At 25.6% G+C, this 21,629-nt stretch overlaps 1 protein-coding gene across 1 annotated transcript in view; it reads right to left on the bottom strand.

Annotated features, from left to right (window-relative positions):
- LOC100210041 (nuclear receptor-binding protein) overlaps nt 1-19,508 on the bottom strand; it is a 66,763-nt gene extending 47,255 nt beyond the window's left edge. Inside the window, exons 1-5 of the mRNA XM_065816754.1 lie at nt 19,337-19,508; nt 14,086-14,211; nt 1,871-1,912; nt 600-659; nt 405-494 (exon numbers count right to left, since the gene is read on the bottom strand). Of these exons, the coding sequence (XP_065672826.1) occupies nt 405-494; nt 600-659; nt 1,871-1,912; nt 14,086-14,211; nt 19,337-19,453 (435 nt within the window). The 5' untranslated portion in view covers nt 19,454-19,508. The remainder of the gene's footprint in view (nt 1-404; nt 495-599; nt 660-1,870; nt 1,913-14,085; nt 14,212-19,336) is intronic.
- Between the last annotated feature and the right edge of the window lie 2,121 nt (nt 19,509-21,629).

The following is a 21,629-nucleotide window of genomic DNA, read 5'->3' as shown; positions in this document are numbered from 1 at the left end:
GTAATTTGGTGCCTTAGGACAACCTGTACAACATTGTATCATAATTTTTATTTGTTTTTCAAAATTCTCAAGTAATAGCTTTTAAAATACTCGATAACTTAAAATAAAATATATATGAATCTTTATAAATGCAACATCCATGTCTCAATCATTTAAAAAAAATTTTTAACTGACTTGAGTTGCAAAAAACAAAAAACTGATGTATTAAATTTTTCTTTGTATATTAGCAGCATAACATAATAATATAAAGAGTGGTAAATATAAAAAAAAACTTTTCAGTTTACTTTTTTACTAATAATGTTAAATAGTTCACCAAAACTATATATATATATATTAACTATATATATATAACTAAATATATATATTTGGCTGACTATAGATAAACATAGTTATAAAAGCATTACCTTGATGTTAAAATACTTCACATTAGCTTTTGTTTTCTTGAGAAACTGCTGCAACGAGCCAGAAGTCATATACTCAGAAATAAATATGAGCTGTAATTTAGGATTTATAAACTTAGATTATAAAATCAATTAACTATCAAAACCAATAAAAAAAATTTAAACAATTAGACACAACACTTGATTTAATAAATTTACCCTGGCATACTCTTCTTTAACATCAACCCAATATTTATGAAAAGTAACAATATTTGGATGCTAAAAACACAAAAACAGCATGTTTAAATACAAAAAAAAAATGTTTAAACACAAAAAAAGAATGTTTAGACACTAAAAAAGAATATTCAAACACGTAGTGTTTGAATATTCAAACAAGTAGTGTTTGAATGCTGAAAGGAATCAATATATTGACACTTAATTTTTTTTTTTAAACATCTTCACTTCCAACAAGGCTGCAAGCAACCACTTATTAAAGTTGGAAGTTACTGGAAGTGAAAAGATGAAGATTGTAGAACAAGATAATGATTGACAGGTGATTTAAAGGATTGCAAATTATATGAATCAAGAAAGCAAGATGAAGAAAGCAAATTAAAGATGATCGAGCAACTGATGTTCGAGGAAAAAAACTAGACGAATAAGAGTTTTTGGAGCACTTAGGAAAAGTAACAGAAAAAGTGAGACTTAATTGAATGACGAGCAACACGAAAATGAATTTTAGTAGATGGCACAAGAGACGCTAGCTCTTTAGAACAGTGCCCAATATAGTATCTCTAGAAAAGAGAAAGAGAAGCAGCATTATGACGATGTGATAATGCTTGGAGGTTGGCTGCAAGAGCAGATCCAACTATGTTTACAATGCGCTTTTGCACCTTGTCTAAAAGAGAAAGGGCATCATTAGAAGATCTGCCCTAGATATGGCAACAGTATTCCATACAAGGCCGGATTTGAGATTTATAGAGATAGAGAAAAGAATCGGAAGAAAGAAAGTGTCAAGCTCGATAAAGAGATGCAACCTTAGCAGATGTTAATTTTGCAATGGATTTGATATATGGTTTCCAAGAAAGATTGGAAGTAAGAATTAATCCTAGAAGGTGAAGGGTAGATGACTCATTGAGTAATAAATATAGAAAATATATAAATATAGGAAGATCTAAACTATTGCGATAATGATTGGCTGAAAAAAATTGAGTTTTATCTGAATTAAAGTTCACCAGCCACTGTTTATTTGTGAATACTATAAATTTTAGAAACAAAAAAAATGTTTGAACATTAGAGAAAAATAAAAGTTTGATGTTGAAAAAAAAACAGGATTTTAAAAAGGATTAGTACATAAACACTGAGAGATGACCAAGAGAAACATCCATGATACAGTAAGAAATAAAAGTTGATTTTAAAAAGATAACTACTTTATTAATAAATTTGAATAAAAAAAACTAATAAATAATTAAAAAACTTAATAAACAACTTACAATTAATTTTGAAAGATTGTCAAATATTTTCTTGAATATTTCCTAATGAGTAATAAATAAAAGAGCTTAAGTTAGTAGAAACCAATTTTAATAATAATCACTGTAAATGTAAATCAATATATGAACGAACTGTGTATTTAAATAAATTATGTATGAACTGGGAAATACTTTAACACAAAGAACATAGTAAGAACAAATTAGTAAAACAAAGTATGTAACAGTAAAAAAATATCAGGCTGGATATCTGGGCCAATATTATCTAGTATGCGACCAGATAATAAAATTATTTGGTTGGTTACACTAGATATTTAATGTTAATCAATAATAAGGAAAATTGATTTAATAATTGCTGCAGCCTTAAAGACACAGTTTAGACCTGATCAAACCATTAAGTAATCAACACAAACTAGAACACAATTCTAAACCTAGAACACAAATTCTAAGTGTTAATATTTTAAAATAATCTAATATTAGTAGATTTAAAAAAAAAAATTTCAAGTTATATAGTTAAAATAAATAAGAATTAACTGCGCACAAGAAGTACAGATTTGATCACTAATTTACAAATTTATTTTGTAATCAGCATTTCTCTGTGTTGAGGCAACAGCCTTGATTGCTTTTTATTATAAATATTTCCAAATTTAGAAAACCATCTCTCCAAAAATGCAGAAGATGCTGGTGATGCTAATAATTTGAGGAATAGCTCTTTCAGCAGTATATGATAACCAACCATTCAGTATTACTAATACTAATTGGCTATCTAAAGCAACTGTCATAGTTGAATTTTTATGTATTTGCTTTGACTTTTTATCATAAATATCTCACATCATTTTGATGAATACATTAATCAAAATTAACTTGTTAAATTAAATTGTGAAATGAAAATTCAAATGCCTATAAAAGTTAGATATTTGCTTTTTCATTTCACAACTAAACTCGCACATTTTCTTTACAATTAACATGCTGCCTATTGAACAATCTTGTGGAGTTAAAAAATTCAAAGGTTTAATTTTATCTTTCCTTTTCATACAATTTTAATTAAAGATTGTGCAGTAGAGTTGTGGAAAACAATTTTTCACTAGAATTATTAGATCCCCTGCTTATTTAATTTCTATATAAAATACTAACTGATGTTGATTTAAAAGGATCATTTATTTTAAAAAGTTTTAAAACAAAACTTTTCATTTTAGAATTAAAATTAAATTTTTGTTTAATATTTTAAAATATTATACAAAATACACATTGTAGGTTTTGTAATAAAAACATCTACCCATAGATGCAAATATCTAAAAAACATCAGGTCAGATAATTTTCAATTATTGGGTTATTTGGTAACTGGCTGTGTATTTTCAAAATGCTATTCCAGACATCCCTACTAATATCAGGCCTTGTTAAGAAGCGTTACACAGCTCGCATTTTGCATGCAAAAAGCCGATTTGCCTACGCATTCAGCAGTTTTGCGCTACACAAAAACTTTTATCTTTTAAAATATTTAAATTATCTTTTGATGTCGTTAATGTGACGTTTATTCAGAAAAAATAAAGCCGTAAGTAAAAGCATTTAACCGCAATTGTAAACTAATAGATTTTTTGTTAAAGAAACAGTTTGTTTAATAATTTTGTTGTTGTTGTTAAAAATTATTTAAAAAAAATAAAGTCTTTTAAGTTTTATCTTAAAGAATTAAATATATAAATTCCTTTTAAATATAAAAATTATTTTTTGTCATAATAGTTTAAAAAATGCACGATTTATTTTGATGTAAATATTTTATTAACAAGATATTTTGTTTATTCAATAACGTAAAGTTTTCAATTCAAATTATTCAACGTAAAGTTTTAATGAAGTTCGTTTAATTTATGAAAATAAACTATGATCATGAATATGTTATCGGTAACTGATAAATAATTAAAAAAAACTCTTTATTGTTTATAAACATTATTAAAAAGAGTTCACAAAATAAATAAGAAAAAAATTTATTAACTGTTAATAAAATAACCAAAAACCAACTGTAAAATTATAAAAAAACAAACAAATATTTTTTTACATTTTATGAAAAAAATATTTTTTTCAGAATAAAATTTAGTTCATATTTGAAAGAAATAATAAAAATGATTTTTCAAATAGGAACTTAGATTTTATTTGTAACTTTTGTTATAGTGAGAAAAAAAAAACTGTTTGTATGATTTTTAACGCGTTAATAAAATTACTTTAATTACAATGCGGTACTTGAAAAGTCGCTAGTGACGCAATATAACTTCTAACAATACAAAATATATTTCGTTACGCAGCGAAATCTCGTAACAAGGCCTGTAATATGTATACTAAAATGAATATGTATACTAAAACTTAATGTATATAAAATAGTATATCTGACATGAACCGCTCTCAACTTGTTCATCCACGCAGCAACCTTCCTCAAGGTTCATGTTTCGGAGTTATAGAGCTGAGAGAGGGTTATAACCACAATTAAGTAGCCTCCTTGTGGCCTTCTGTTCCTTGGGGAGGGGAATTAACAAAAAAAATATGTATATATACAGTGGCAGCCAATGACAATAAACTTTGGTGGGGCCAGCAAATATTAACCAAAAAATATCGCAACAACTCGCTGTCAGCGTAACTGTTAGGTGTTTGTTAGGAATTTTTTGATTGGTTGAGAGAGTTAAGCGCTAGCATACTCCCAAAATAAAGCATAAGTATTTAATGGCATTGAATCTTTTAAACCTACGTAAAAAGCAGCAAAAACTGACTGAAAACTGCCCTGATAGTGGTGCATTATGATTTGAACAGATTTTGATATTTCTTCTTTAGATTTTTTTTAATTTTAACTTTATGGTAAAAACTTTTAGTTAGTTTGAAGTAAGTCATAAATATAAAAAATTACGATTAACACTATAATTTTCATAAAGGTATAATATATTTTGAAATAAAGAATGATGTTAAAAATAATGATTTAAGCATATTATTTATACAAATATTCTGCTCTTCTCTGTTTCATAAGAGAAAACATTTCAATTACTTTTTGATTAAACTGATCAATATCCTATAAATGATCTTTATGTATTGATAGTACAGCTAATGCATTCAACTGATCTTGACCTATGGAATTTCTCAAAAGTGTCTTAACTCTTTTTAAAGTACTAAAACACCGTTCAGCATCGGCTGTAGACACAGGTGTGACTAAAAAAATCTCTATCAACTTTGATACTTCTTTTAATACATTTGTAAGACCCATAGCAGTTCTATCCTGAACATCAATAAATGCTATAAATCTTTCAACTGGTTTATAAGCTTTTAAATAACGCAAAATAATGACGAACTGAGAACGACAAGATACATCAATTGTTTCATCTGCTTGCAAGGAAACAAATTTTGCTTTATCAATCTCACGTTTAATTTCTTCTATGTATACTTTATACATACATTCTAGAATGTCATTTTGGTGTGTTTTCGAAGATTTTTTGTTATTTTTGAATCTTTAAGATGATCGCTAAACACACTATCCAATGTAGCTGTGTATGAAACCATATCTAAAAATACCCCTCGATTATTTGAGTCAATAGTTTCGTCCTCTTAAGGGCAATTCGTGTACACCACAAAATTTTATACAATCTATAACCCTCGATAATGTATGTCTGTTTTTGTTAACTAATTCTTTAAATTTTTTTATGCTAAGACTGTATCCAGCATCAATTGTCGATAAAATGTTTGTCTTTCCGAGCATTTGAAACTGCAACGAATTACTTATGTGTTTTACTGGATTCGTGTTTTTGTATTCGCTCAGAAAGATGTTTCATATCTTTACAGCCATTTTCTGCCCACAAGCTCTCACCACCAAACAAAACACAATAAAAACAAAACAACGAATTTTTTTCATCACTTACACTTAACCATGATTTTTTTTCAAACCATGTTAGACAAAATGTTCGTGTTTTTTTACCATCAACTTGAGTTATACGAACACCTTTTGGTTGGTATGCCCCAAGATTTTTGATTTCTAGTTTTTCTTAAAGGCCCAATGACGAGAAACGTTTTGCCAATAAACTATCAATTTTGTTCATGTTAAATTATCTTATTAATGAACCTAAATTATTATAATAAGATAACTTTAAACTATATTGTAACTAGAATATGACTTTGGCATGATTCAAAATTTTATCAACAGTAGTTCAGTCAAGGACTCTTAATCTTAATTAATAATCGATAAAATGATAAAGAATGTAACATTACATATACATTTAACTCTCTGATGACGAAAGGGTCAACAAAAACAATAAAGATACTTTTACAACATAAAAAATTTTTTAAAGAATCTATTCATAATACAACACATATTTTAGTTAATTAAATCCATAATTCTTAAATACAACATTTAGAATGTCAGTCATAAATAATAGTAAACTTCTTAAGATTATTTACATTGTCTATACATGCTTTAACAATTTTATGTAATTGAAGATAAAAACTTAATATATTTTATATTATACATAGTTTTAGTTCTTTGACTTTAGCTTTATTTCCCCCCCCCCCCCAAAAAAAAAAAACATTTCAATAAAATACTCTAATTTTTTTATTTCGATGGCAACAGTAAATATCCAACATTTTTAAATAATCTAACTTTGTATATTTTTTTAATTGGTGCCTTTTTGGAAGTAGCAATTATTGAAGATATATTATGAAATGTAACAGTACCACCAGTGGTAGAGTTTTGGTGATTGAAAAAAAATGTTCTTTATATCTTCTGTTGTTTGTACCTTTGTTGTATCGAACTAATAATAATATTGACTAATTTTAATCTTTATTTGAAAATCCAGTCTTTAAAACTTGTGTTTAATGCTTATTATCATGGTTGATATTGGCTCTGTTTCAGCGTCAATCCAATTGACAACTTAAAAGATAGAATGACTAAACTGCCACCAAACAATGTAAACAATTTTCAATGGCTGATTTATTATGCCACAGAATATGATACATAAGCTATTTGGAAAAAATAAACTTTAGCAATCCCTCATTGAGAAAAGAACAAGAATTTCAAAAGTGCAGTAGCTCTTATTATATTTGTAGAAATGACTAAGCTTTCTCGTGTCACAACATACAAACTTGCCAAACAATACACAAATCAAGATCATCATTAATATGGCTGAGCCACAATTTTTTTCTCTGTAAGAAAAAAAATAATAAGCTTTAAAATTTTTAAAAATAAATAAAACAATATATGCCTTAAAAATGTAGTTCACTAACAAATATTATAAAATGTACAAGATTGTTGATTATAAAAGAAATGCAGAACTTTTCTATGATATTTTAAAATCAATTTTCTAAACTATAAAATTTCCAAACTTATAATTTTTATTACTCCTGTTTATAATTATAGAATAAAATGACTTGTCCTAGAAAATCAAGTTTCTGAAAAATATTAAAAACTAATTTCTTTTACCTAACTGTATCTCTTTAAATGTTTATGTCAGACCAACATTTATACCAGTAATTTCTGTTACATTGTTTTAAATATCATATTTTTGCCATGTTCTTATTCCTGTTAATTTATACTCCTAATAACTACTTGGTAAATTTTTTATTTACATATCCAGTTTAAGAAATTAATACTAACACTGATAATATTGCAATATAAACACTGTTAATATTCACAGTGAAATTCCAATATTAACAAATGTATAGTGTTTACATTATTGTTACAAATAAATGTTTACATTTAATGTTATAAAGTTTCCTAATATTACTATACTTTATTGAGTAAACAAAACTTTTAAACTAAATTCTTCACTCTTAAAATCGAGAATTAAAAATGGTGTATGAAGTTTTTAAAATTCGTGATGTTTTTTATGGTTCTTTTCTTTTCGGGCCAGTTCAATGAGGCCCTGCGGTGCGTTTTTTCGTCCCATCTGAAAGCACAATAAATTCTGCGCGCGCTTAAAAAATAATATTACTACAAACAAAATAAATAGGGCCAGTGAAAATCAGCCCATCCGTTATTGGCAATGAATTAAAACAACGCTACAATACTTTGAATTAATTGCAAATAAAGGTATTACTTATAAATTAAAATAGTTTAAAATTAGAACTAACTTCAAACTATTTATTTTTATAAAACTTGTCTGCAAATAGTTTAGGCTGATAATTGCATATTTGCATATATAAAAATACATACTAACATTATCAAATAAATCTTAAATAAGTATAGGTGATTATCTTAAAATTATCTTAAATAAATTATTTTAAATAAATTATCTTAAATAAATATAGGTGGGGCCAGGCCACTATGGCCCCAATTGGCGAGCCGCCACTGTATATATATATGTATATATATCATGGGTTATTCTAGACTGTTTTCGATAGTATCGACCATATTTGGGCTCCACCCAAATAAAATTTAAGGACCTTTTTTTAATTTACATTTTTTTTTTTTACGTTTTTACAGCAAATTCTTTTTTTTGCCCAAATTTTTTTCCTAGGATAGGCCCTGTACATGTATATATACATATATATATATATATATATATATATATATATATATAATATATATATATATATATATATATATATATATATATATATATATATATAGACCTCGGCAGGAAGTGAGAGCTTTAGGTTTCGCTTCTCACCCACACTCCCCTAAAACAGTTTATAGGAGTAATTTATGGCTCTTGCAAAAGTATAACTTCTTCTCTCAAAAGTATAACTATCATTGCAATTAAAATAAAAACGCAGCCATTTTAATAATTATTTTTAATAATTCTTAAATTACCTGCATTCTATCACAATCAAAAAATATAACTTTTTTTATACATTTTATTTCAAAATTTTGAAAAATTCAAGCATTACTTCAGCAATTTTTTTTTCCAAATAGTTATGTGATTAATATATTTTTATTTATTATAAAAAACAATTAGTTACTAAAATTCAAAACACATTTTAAAGACTTGAAAAACCGTGCTAAAACATGATTATTTCTTTAAATAGCGTTACTTTTAAGTAAAAGAACTAAGTACACTATCAAAGAAAGTAATGTTTTAACATGGTTTTTGCATGCGTTAACCGAGCATGCAAAATTTTACTTAAAATGAATGCATTTGCAATTACTTTAAAAGAAATAATGCTTAAACATTACGATTAATTTTTTCTATAATTTTCTTATTTATCTTAAAGTGAAGTAATGTGAGCTTTTTTTCTTTTAATTTTCTTATTTTTCTTAAAGTGAAGTAATGTTTATTTGCATATTAAAAGCACTTTTGCATATTAAAAGCAGTTTTGCTGAAAAGTATACAATCTAATAGAATATATAGAATTAATAATAGAATATATATTAAATTATATTAACTAATATGTTTATTATAGTTTTTATTTTTTCTTGTGCGTTTAACAATGCCAATAATATGACATTTTTATTAACATATTATTAAATACTTAATATGATATTATTTTTTAAAGTTTTAAAAAAGAAATGAAAACAACTTTTATTTTATTTTTAACTATTTTAATATAAATTTCTTAAAGTTTGTACGTTTTTTTTTATTTGTAAATAAATTTAGCAAACTAAAGTGAGAAAAACTCATTATTTAGTATCAATTTAAAATCAAATATAAATTTTAATGAATAAACAGAAAGCTCGCAATAAAATCAAAAGCTCTCCTAAGAAGCTGTTTAGAGGAGCAGCTCACATGGCTCGCCATGTTCGTTTTAGGAGAACATTTCGTTGCTCTCACATTCATTTACTGCAGCCGAGCCCTGTATGTATATATATATATTTATATATATATATATATATATATATATATATATATATATATATATATATATATATATATATATATATATATATATATATTTAAAATATATGTATACAGTAGTGGCCAAAAGATTAAGGCACATCATAAAAAATAACTCAAAATTTGTAGTGTAAATTTTTTATTAAATAAACACAATAGAAAATGTTAAAAAAAAAAAAAAAAAAAGATAAAAATTATAAAAAGTTGTTAATATTCAATAAAATAATAGTTATAGCACCAAATTATAGCAATAGTTCAGTTTAAATGACTTGAATGTTATAATTCAATACTTTGTCGGATGTCCCTTATTATCAAGCACAGCTTGAATTCTTCTTGGGATTCTATGTACTACTGTTTTACAAAACTCTCGAGTGATTTCATTAGTCCACACTTCTTTAACTTTTTGAAGACGTTCTTCAGATTTTGGCTGATGTGCTGCAACTTTCTGCTTCATTATATTCCAGCAGTTCTCGATAACATTAAAATCGGGTAAACTTGAGGGCCAATTAGATAATAATTTAATTTTATCATCAGTAAACCACTTCTTAACTGTTTTAGCTGTATGACAAGGTGCTGAATCTTGCTGGAAAATGCTGGCTTTAGTAATTTCCATGTGCAGTTTCACTTTGTCTTTCAATACACTTAGATACTTTTGTGCACTGACTTTTTCACCTTTTTTAAAGATGTGCGACCCGCATCGGTCTTGCGCTGTGATTGCTCCCCATACCATGACTAATGGAGGATGTTTTACTGTTTTTATGGTATACTTTGGATTCAGGCATTCTCCCACAGGTCTTCTAACATAATTATAGCCCGTGCTTCTAATCTGTTGAAACGTACTTTTGTCTGTAAACATTACGCGTTCCCACCATTCCAGTGTCTTGTCTTTTAAACTCTTACAAAATTTAATCCTAGCTTGAAATTGAGATGGAGTTAATAAAGATTTTTTAGCTGGTCTTCTTGCAACTAGACCAAAGTCATAACACAACCTTCTTCTAATTGTTCTCGAAATAATAGTAAGTCCCCTTTCAATAGCAAGTTGTGATAACCTTGCTGATGTTGTGTGGGGCTCACTATTAACAACTTTCTTTAAAAAATGGTCTTCTCGTGATGTACTCACACATTTTCTACCATAATTTTTGCGATTTGAATAGTCTTGAACACACGTAAAGCATTTTGCACGAGACATCTTGATATTTTTAATTGTTTTGCTATACTACTTTGAGAATAGCCCTCCAAAAATAGTGCATTTATTTTACCTTTAACAAAGTCATTAATATCACGCTTTTTACCCATAATATCACAACTATGGCAACCTGATGGTGTAAAATAAATCAAAATATCTTCAAAAATTAAAATATAATAAAAAAGTTATTTGTATCCAAGGTAATAATGCCATAAATAAAAAATAAGTTAAAAAAGTTTAAAAAACGTAGCGTGCCTTAATTTTTTGGCCACTACTGTATATATATATATATATATAATATATATAGATAATGTATATATATTTAAAATATATGTATATATATATATATATATATATATATATATATATATATATATAATATATATAGATAATGTATATATATTTAAAATATATGTATATATATATATATAAATATATATATATATATATATATATATATAAATATATATATATATATATATATATATATATATATATATATATATATATATATATATATAATATACATAGATAATGTATATATATTTAAAATATATATGTATATATGTATATATTATATATACATAATTATATACACATACAGGCCTCGGTGGGAAATGAGAGCTTTAGCTCTAGCTCATTCCTCCCTAAAGTAATTTACAGAAGCGATTTATGGCTTTCGCAAAAGTATAATTTTTTTATAAATATAAACCTCTTTTTTTTATAGATATTAATTAGAAAAATTAAAAAAACTTTTGCAAACTACATAAAATAAAAAAAACAAAGTTCAGATTGACTTTTTTGCATTAATGATAGCATTAATGACAATATGGTCTAGTTCGAAAAATTGTTAATAAAAGAAAAGCATTATTAATGTAACAAAGATAAAAAAAGTCATTTAAAAAATAAACTAATAATAAGGTAATTAATGCCCTTCTATTTTTGTTGTAAAAATCTAAATTTTAATTAGGTTTGGTGCTGGGCTCTTCTACAAATAAAAGGAGGATGTTGGTCAGCTTACTAATGACTGCATAATAAACTGCAATCCTTTATTAAAGCACAGTTATTGCAGTTATTGCTCTCGCACTCATTTACTCCTGCCAAGGCAGGAGTAAATGAGTGCGAGAGCAATATATATATATATATATATATATATATATATAAATATATATATATATATTTATATATATATATATATATATATATATATATATATATATATATATATATATATATATATGTGTGTGTGTGAGGTTAGTATTGCGGTGTAAAATACAAATACTCTTGTTCGTATGACAGTGCTCAATATTATAAAATAAAATAAAAGAGCAATTTATACTTTATGTTATTAAATGAATAAAAACAACTAAATAGCGGGACTTAAAGTTTCATGCCCAAAGGCAATCATCAGCCGTGAATACAAACAAAAAACGTCAAAAAACCGTTTAAAAAAACTTAAAATTAAATACCGTAGAACGGATTCAGACGTGATAAACAAATCTGAATAAAAACAAAACAAGAAGCCGTTATAGTTTACTAGTCTCCTGTGTCAAATAAAGAGAGCAAGAATTTCTTTGAATGTCGACACTGAGATACAATTTCATTCTTTTTGTTTAATAAATTTGTTCCACTATGTGATAAAATTACATATTTTTCATAGAGACAGAGGTGGCATATTTTTGTTGTAAGATTATAGGGTCTGCAACATTTAATTATTCTCCACGTTAAGATACGTTAAATGTTTTGATCTTTCAAGCTCCATACTTCCTTTGAAAGTTCAGTGTCGTTTCTGTATTTAACTGAAGCAAAGGATTTTAGATGATTAGCATATCTTAATTTAAATGATGTGTGACTAATACCAAAATATACTTTTTTGTTACCTTCATTATTAATAGTAGCTTGGTAAACAATATTGTTGAGCAAACACTGTTTGTTTAATGGACAAATTGATTTATTTACACAGTTACATTGCTTGGTTTTTCACATATCTACATTTCACAACACTCCTGCTAGTTGTCTCTCTTGTTGTTTTAGATGTAAAATTTAAGTTCTGCATGCTTTTTCTAAATTTTTTCTTTAATGACTGAAGTTCATGGTGACTGAACTATATATATACTGAACTATATATATATATATATATATATATATATATATATATATATATATATATATATATATAATATATATATATATATATATATATATATATATATATATATATATATATATATATATGTATATACATACACACAAACACACACACATATGCATATACACCTATAAATGTGTGTTTATTTACTAGAAAGGTGACATTAGACTGAAATGGCCTGCTGCCAAGGGCTTTAGTACATTCATCTTATAATCTTCTGCCACAAAGGAGTGCCGCTACGTCAACTGAAGGTTTGGCATGAAGCAGCAATCTTTTCTTTCACTATTCCTTATTTTATTATTTCTTTTTCTAAAAAAGCTTTATGCTATAAAAATAACTAGTAGGCAAATGCCTAAATAAACATATATAAGCATTTGCTTATATATGTTTATATAAGCAAAAAAATATGTATATTTTTTTTATACAAATAATATATATATATATATATTTATTTTATATAAATTATATATATATATATATATATATATATATATATATATATATATATATATATATATTCATTTTATACAAATAATATATATATATATATATTTATTTTATATAAATAATATATATATATATATATTTATTTATTTTATACAAATAATATATATATACATATTTATTTTATATAAATAATATATATATATATATATATATATATATATATATATATATATATATATTTATTTTATACAAATAATATATATATATATATATTTATTTTATATAAATAATATATATATATATATTTATTTTATACAAATAATATATATATATTTATTTTATATAAATAATATATATATATATATATTTATTTTATACAAATAATATATATATATATATATATATATATATATATATATATATATATATATATATATATATATATATATATATAACTTTAATTCAAAATATATATATATATATAATTTTGAATTAAAGAAATAATTTTCAAAATGTTCTTAAAATAACAGAGTAATCATAAAGTATAAAAAAATCACTTATCAAATTTTTTTTATTTTACACTGTATTTCATTTATAAAGACTAATCAGAAAATCTTATCTTCATCTATAAAAACTCATAAGAAACCTCTTTTTTCTTCCAGGCTTTAATTTCAGAAAACATCAGTTCATTCCATATAACTTCAACACCTTCTTCAGTGTCCATTGCAAGAAAAGAACTGTCTATACCAGGTACATTGCATGGGACATTTATCTAAAGTAAACCAAAAATGGACTCCAAAACATGATAAAATTGAGTGTAACAATATTTTTCATAGTGCTGTCAACAAAATGAGAAAAAAAAAAAACTTAAAAATAATTTTAAAACTATTAAATATACTTATAGAATAAATTAAACAAAACAAAATATTTTTAATCTAATAAAATTTAATTTATTAAATAAAGACGAACAAACATAACTTTAAATAACATGACAAACAACAATAACTTTAAATAGTATAAAAATGATTCAGTAGTTAAACACTATTACAAACAGTAAATAGTAAAATTTATCAATCTAAAACTTAAATTATAACACTAAATTAAAGTTTAATGCAATATAAATTATATTAACTCTAAAATAAGAAAGTAAATAACTAACTTTTTCACTAAAGTAATTATTAAAATAAATTGAAAAAAATTATGACAAAACAAACAAAATTATAAAATGCCTAAAGAGCTTTTAAAAATAAATTCATATACTTTTATCTAATTTGATATTGATAATTATCTTAAGTGAATAAATACATCAATTAATTTCTTTTTAATAAACAAAAAAAACTTTTAGAAAACTCCATTATTTTTGCAATAATTTATAAAATGTCATCACTTTGTGGAACAATAACAAATCATCAATCAAGAACAGACGTGCTTGTTTATCAGAATTTCTTGCAAATTTTTTGATATTAAATAATATTGAGGAATAGAATGAGATCTTAACCCAAACCCTTAGTCGATGTTGTAGCACATCATTGAGGTAGAAAGATAAGATTGTCTTGTATGTGCACATATAAGTTTTTTTATTTTAGACAACTTAGTCATGGCTGTTTGCAAGTTTTATTATATTAGGCGTTTCAATACTTTTTTTGTGTTGCAATACATATACTTGTTACATTAACATTAAACATTCGCAATGGGACTCGAAAACCAGTTACTTTAATGGAGCACATTATATTAGAGTAAGAGTTAGCCAAAAACTATTAAAAGGTGTTGGACAGATCTCCATTATAAAAGCATAAAATTCAATTTAATTTGTTTCCAAGTTTTATTATATTAGGTGTTTCAATACTTAGCAGAAAAAACTAAGTTTCAAAAACAAAACAAAAAAATCGTATTATAAAACAACATTTTATCATTATTAAAGATTATGATTTAAACTTTTAGTATTTTAATTCATTTTATAAATCATCAGATAAAAATTGAAAAAAAAAGCACGATAAAGTATGACAAAATTATTAAAAAACAACTGCTAATCATAACAGTCTAACGGAATTTAGCGGTGATCAAATATTTTAAATAAAGGAAATTGTGAAATAAGATATAAAATACCTTTATATCTTATTCAATATTTTCTTATAAACTAAATGCTCATAACTCTTATGCAGATATGTATACAGATTTAAAGACAGAGGAGTTTAAAAATATATAAAAACTAATTTAAACTTATGTTAAATTATTATTTAAAATATATATAAACTAATTTAATGACTTATTTTAAAATATATCTTTATTATTATTATTTTTATTATTAATTAATTAATCTCTAATTAAAATTTTTAAATAAATAATTCCTCAAACTTTCCACTTAATCAATTTTAAACAAAAATCAATTTTAATGTTTCATACAATGCTAATAGCTTTAGCACGTTTTTTAATTGGGTAATTTTCCAATTTTTCAGATATCCCTTTTTTTTTTTGCAATTTATAATCCTTAAATTATCTATTTCATGCATGTTAATATGATTATATATTATTTCCCAAAAAGTAGGATCTTTGGTTAGTAACATAACTAAAATTACAAATAACTAGAAAAAATTTTCATGAAAATTACATTACAAGATCTCTGGTGCCAAGAAATATTTCAAATCTTGCTTTGAACCATTTTAGTGGATGATCAGGTTAAAAACTGCAGATGTCTACTACAGATAAAAGTTTTGAAATTGAACAACTAATAAAAAGATTGGTAGACATATTCAAGAGTTGTCAAAACCTTCATTAGTTTACCACTCAAATGGATAGTTAAAATCATTTTTTTTAATTATGGTCATAGACTGCCCAATCTAGCAGCTTGTTAACTTGCTCTGGCATATTGTATTGACTTTTGATTGATGTTCAACATTTTCATATCCTGTCAAAAAGTTAATACAATTAGTAACTTGAGTCAAAAAGTAATTACAGTTAGTAACTTGTTTAGTGTTTAAAACTGCCATTTAATTACTAGTAAAATAAGCAAAATTAACTTTTGCTTATTGGCAATTAAGAGTTAACTATTTTTGATAATAAATGATAATATATTATATATAGAAAATAACTATTGTCTTTGTATTACAGACAATAACTATTGTCTAATATATTACAGGCCTTAATAGGAAGCAAGCCTTCCCAGGAAACATGTACGGCTTTTCGTCTTGTATGTACACATATAAGTTTTTTTATTTTAGACAACTTAGTCATGGCTGTTTGCAAGTTTTATTATATTAGGCGTTTCAATACTTTTTTTGTGTTGCAATACATATACTTGTTACATTAACATTAAACATTCGCAATGAGACTTGAAAACCAGTTACTTTAATGGAGCACATTATATTAGAGTAAGAGTTAGCCAAAAACTATTAAAAGGTGTTGGACAGATCTCCATTATAAAAGCATAAAATTCAAGCAAAAATGAAGGGGGCGAGTAGAACTAAGCCCACTGAGCTGAATGTTAAAAAGCAACAGGTATCCAAAATTACAAAGTGCTAAAAGATTGGGAATGAAAAACATACAGAAATAGAAAGGTAATATGAAACAATTAAGACTATGTGAAAAATGTGTAGACGGCATGACATAATTGGAGCCTAAAAACAATGTATATATCTGTGGGCGCCTTACTTAGAAAATACACTAAGAGGCTTAAATGGTATAAAAAATCTGAATGTAAAGAGATGTGTATCATTCAAAAACATACAACAGCAATAATTTTTTATATACAAAAAAAAAATAAAAGATAACTAGTTACAAAGCGAATGAGCAGTAATATTTAAAAGAAAAACAATAAGATATTGGATAGTGGTGGGATTTAAACAACAGACATTCCAATTATGAAGTAAACACCTTATCCAAATAAGCTAAAGGTATGTTAACTAATAAACATAATTATATAATTAAAAAAGTAATGTAAAAGTAAAGCTTATATACATGTGAGTGTATATAAACATGAGTGTATATAAACATATACGGATGCATTACATAGACCTATTCATATAGGGACAATTTATACTTGTAACATTAAAATTACACAAACATATTTTACAAATAGATAGCAATTTATATTTTTGCTTTCCTCTTTAAAAAAATTAATAAAATAAAGGAAAATCATCCTTTTTTTAATGAAGATTTAAAATTGTTTTTGTTTTTTTTTGCTTTACCTTATCCATATATGCTGAAAATAACAAAAACCTTAAAAAAACAAAAATATAAACAGTAGACAATTCTTTAAATTATTATTACTCTTTGCTTTTATTTAAATTTTTTTTAATTTCTATTTTTTGTTAGTTTTGTTTCTTTGTTTTAAAAACTTAGTTTTTTCTACAATATATTGAAACGCCTAATATAATAAAACTTGCCAGTTAAAAAATGCCAATTCATACTTACGCCAATATTTGCTTCACTATTGCCAAACTCTTTTGGCGCACTTATGCCAATTTGCACTTATGCCAGTTCGCACTTATGCCAGTTTTTGCAATGGTTTGCACTTATGCCAGTTCACACTTATGCTAATGTTTGCAAAATCTTTTAGCGCATTTATGTACAATTTATATACAATTCACACTTATGAAACTTGCACTTATTCAGCCTCCCAATCAAATTTATAACAATGTCCCTAAATACATTCCAACTCTGCCAACAACAGTCGTAGAGAAGTATTCTTTTAAAGTGAAGAATAGAAAGTCGTACCAAAGGGACTATTTCTAAATTACACATACCTGCAATTTTAAACAAGCTAATTAACACTTTGCAGCCAGAAGCTTTAATTTCTGAATTTGGAGCAACAGGAATCTACCTTATGAACAAAAAGAGATGATAGAACATATTCCAGGAAAAAAAAAAGCTCGTGGTCATGAAGATACCGTAATGCTTCTTAGTGAATCCATTTTAGATATTCTTTAGAACAATCTAGGCTTAAGGACAAATCTACTTGCAAAAATAAAAGATGTAGTCTAAAGGCTGAACTAAGAAAGAAAATTTATTGTTTAGATAAGTCAATGCCATCAAGTTCAAAAGAGCTTAACAACAAAGATATTGATAGATGTGCTCTTTGTAACAAAAATGGGTGGAGTTTAAGCAACGACGTGTGGATTCAATGTGACAAATGCAACAAACCTTACCATCTTCAGTGGTGTGGCCTCATCTATGAAAAAAATAATTATCATAAGCTTGATATTAAAAAATTGACTTTATATGAAGCAAGTGAGAGTCATTTGAAGAATTAGAGGATAGTAATGGTTGATGTTCCAACTTATGTAATACAACTTTGTAAATGTAGTATATGGTATTGTGTTAAAAAAACTAGGTTTCAAACTAAGTATGTAATTTTTGTCACATGAACCGATTTGAAATAAAATTCTACTACATACTAAAAAAAAACATTCTGTTATCTATTTGATCTTTACTCCCTTATAATATGTTAGTCCATTCATAATTTAAGAAATAAAAACATTATGTAGTATTCAAAGTTACCCCAAATTGGCTATTCATTATCACTCTGTTTTGAAAATACGAATATGCTCATATAAAAAATGAAAATTAAGATATTTGCTGTATAGTGCTAATCAAGCCTAAAGCCATTTTAGGAAGCAGAATAATAAAATGTTTTGTTAAAAAAAAAAGTGATAAAAAAAGCGTTCATTGTCCGTTGACGGTATTTATTTTCAGATTTATAAAAATACATTTAAGAAGAGAAGTATCTACAGAAATATTGCCTTTTTTCACCCAGATATAAATAAAACTTATTAAAATTTAACATATTACTATTATTGTAAAGAGCATGCAATGTAAAAATGACTAGAAACCAGAGACCTTACAAAAACTTTACACAACAATTATATAACTTTATTGAAAAATATTTCAGTATAGAATACCTGTTTTTTGTATTTTTCCCACCTTCCACAGGGACTTGTTTCAACAACTTCGTCGTCATCAGACTCTGAATCATGTTCAGAATTATGGCTTCCTTCAGCTGCAAGAGTATTCGCCATTTTTACAAATAAAAACAGAGATGTTTTTACCGATAATCCTCTACGTCCGCAATTTTTAATAAAAACTTCACAATCCGTGGCGCGTATCAATTTCATTTTATTTATTTATTTTTGTGGTTGTTTTATTATTAGTTAATAAGGTGCAAACAATACTTTAAATAAAACTATGTTTTTGGTTTAAAATGTCTATTGTTATAATCAAACAAATAACGGTTGAATATCCAAACAGTTAAATATTTTTACTCTTGTTTGTACAATGAAATAAAAAATGCTTAAGCGATCGCTCCCGCGGTGCTTCGTGATAAGACCGTAAGAATTTCTGGAAGCACCTAAAAACCTCAAAAAAAAAAAAAATTAAAATTAATAATGAAAAAGATTTAAAATTAATAATGAAAAAGTTACTCGTCTTTTTTTCCGGTCGTTAAAAAAAATTTACTTGTTGATTGAATTTAAAAAAGTAAAATTGATAGTTTCATGAGATACTACTGCCTAAAACCTATCGTAAAACTGCCGAAAACCTATCGCTTAAGCATTTAACATTCATATCTCACAGTGCACTGTGGGCCAGAATTCTCTTTTACCGGAAAAAATTCAAAAATAAATTAATATTGGGACTATATTCACTAAAATTAGCGTGAGTACTATTATAATGTCAGCGCTTAAAAGGTATGATTTTTTTTATATTATCGCTATGCATATCCTTATTTTGCTTAGCAACAACCTATTTGTTACTATTATTATTATTTTATTAAACACCCTCTGTAAATGTGTTTATAAGGTAAAAATACATAAAAATAGTTTAAGATATATAAAGAGAGAATAAAGTATATCTCTTGGGAATGTTTTCTTCAAGAGTATTTTTGAAAATTGTTCGCTGTTACTTTGCATTCCAACATTGAATTGCCTGTACTAAAATTTGATAAGTATCAAATTATAAAAAGTATCTTCATTTGATAAGTATCTTCATTTGATAAGTATCTAAGAAAATTTGATAAGTATCAAATTATAAAAAGTATCTTCAGGAATTATATTTTCTGAAATATTAATTTTCACTTTCTTTTATCCTGAATTATGTTTTTCATATTTATTTTATGGATCTTACATAATTCCTTTATATCATCTAAAAATGAATGCTTTAATGAACTATAGTTAGGCTGAGAATTGATGATTTCAAAAGTTACTTTATTATTTAGTAGACGGATAAATTTTATTTTGTTGTATGTAAGAGAGTTTATATAGTTTTTGCTATACTTAGAGATATTAAAAAATGACTTAACTGCATTTCTTCCAAGTTTATTAAGTCTTTGCATTGTTGACTCTCTATTTTCACAGAGTTTCAAACCATGCGTTAGTGTCGGAACTGCTAAAGATGTATATAACTGAATAATTGAAGATGGATGTACAAACCGGACACTAGATTGAATCAGAGTTTGCACTATTGTTTGGAGATTTGATACCCTATTGTTAATATTTGTTCTATTGAGTGAGACAAAAATAGATTTTTGTGTATCCCAAATAAAGCCTAGATGATTAAGTTTTTCATTTGGTATTATTTGATGGTCGTCTAGGGTTATCTTGCAATTAGTTAATTGTCTTTTTCCCAAAAGCAACAGTTCCGCTTTGACAGTATTGAGCTTTATGCCGTTTAAGTTATTGTAAATATTACACGTTGTAATCAGCCTTTCAAGACCAGATAGAGTAGAGCTAAGAAGAATGATGTCGTCAGCATAAGCAACAACACCTGTGAAGTTTCCATGTATAGAAGTACCCACAACGTTATCATTTTTTATAGTTTCGAGTAACTTTTCGGTGTATATGTTATATAGGTAGAGAGACAGAATGGATCCTTGTCTCACTCCTTGCTTAAGAGCAAATGAAACTGATTTGGAACCTAGGTAAGAGACAGTTGCACTACTTTTGTGGTATAAAGAAGATATATTGTTAACTATTTGGAGAGGTAAGTTTTTATTAAAATAAAGTTTATCAAAGATAATGTCCCAGTTGCAGCTGTCAAAAGCTTTTTCAGCATCTAAAGAACATAAATAAATAGGCGAATGGTATTTGCAGATATTTTACGAGTGCTAAATTCACTAAATATAGTATGACAACTTTTTTTATTTAGTTGCTGTGGATACTTATATTGCTTAGTTACATGATTGAAAGATACATAGTTACA

This window comes from Hydra vulgaris, chromosome 13, assembly GCF_038396675.1.
Source record: "Hydra vulgaris chromosome 13, alternate assembly HydraT2T_AEP".
In the NCBI taxonomy this organism is placed as follows: domain Eukaryota; kingdom Metazoa; phylum Cnidaria; class Hydrozoa; order Anthoathecata; family Hydridae; genus Hydra; species Hydra vulgaris.
Note: the sequence above shows the minus strand (reverse complement) of the source record. Positions and strands in the feature narration are given on the sequence as shown.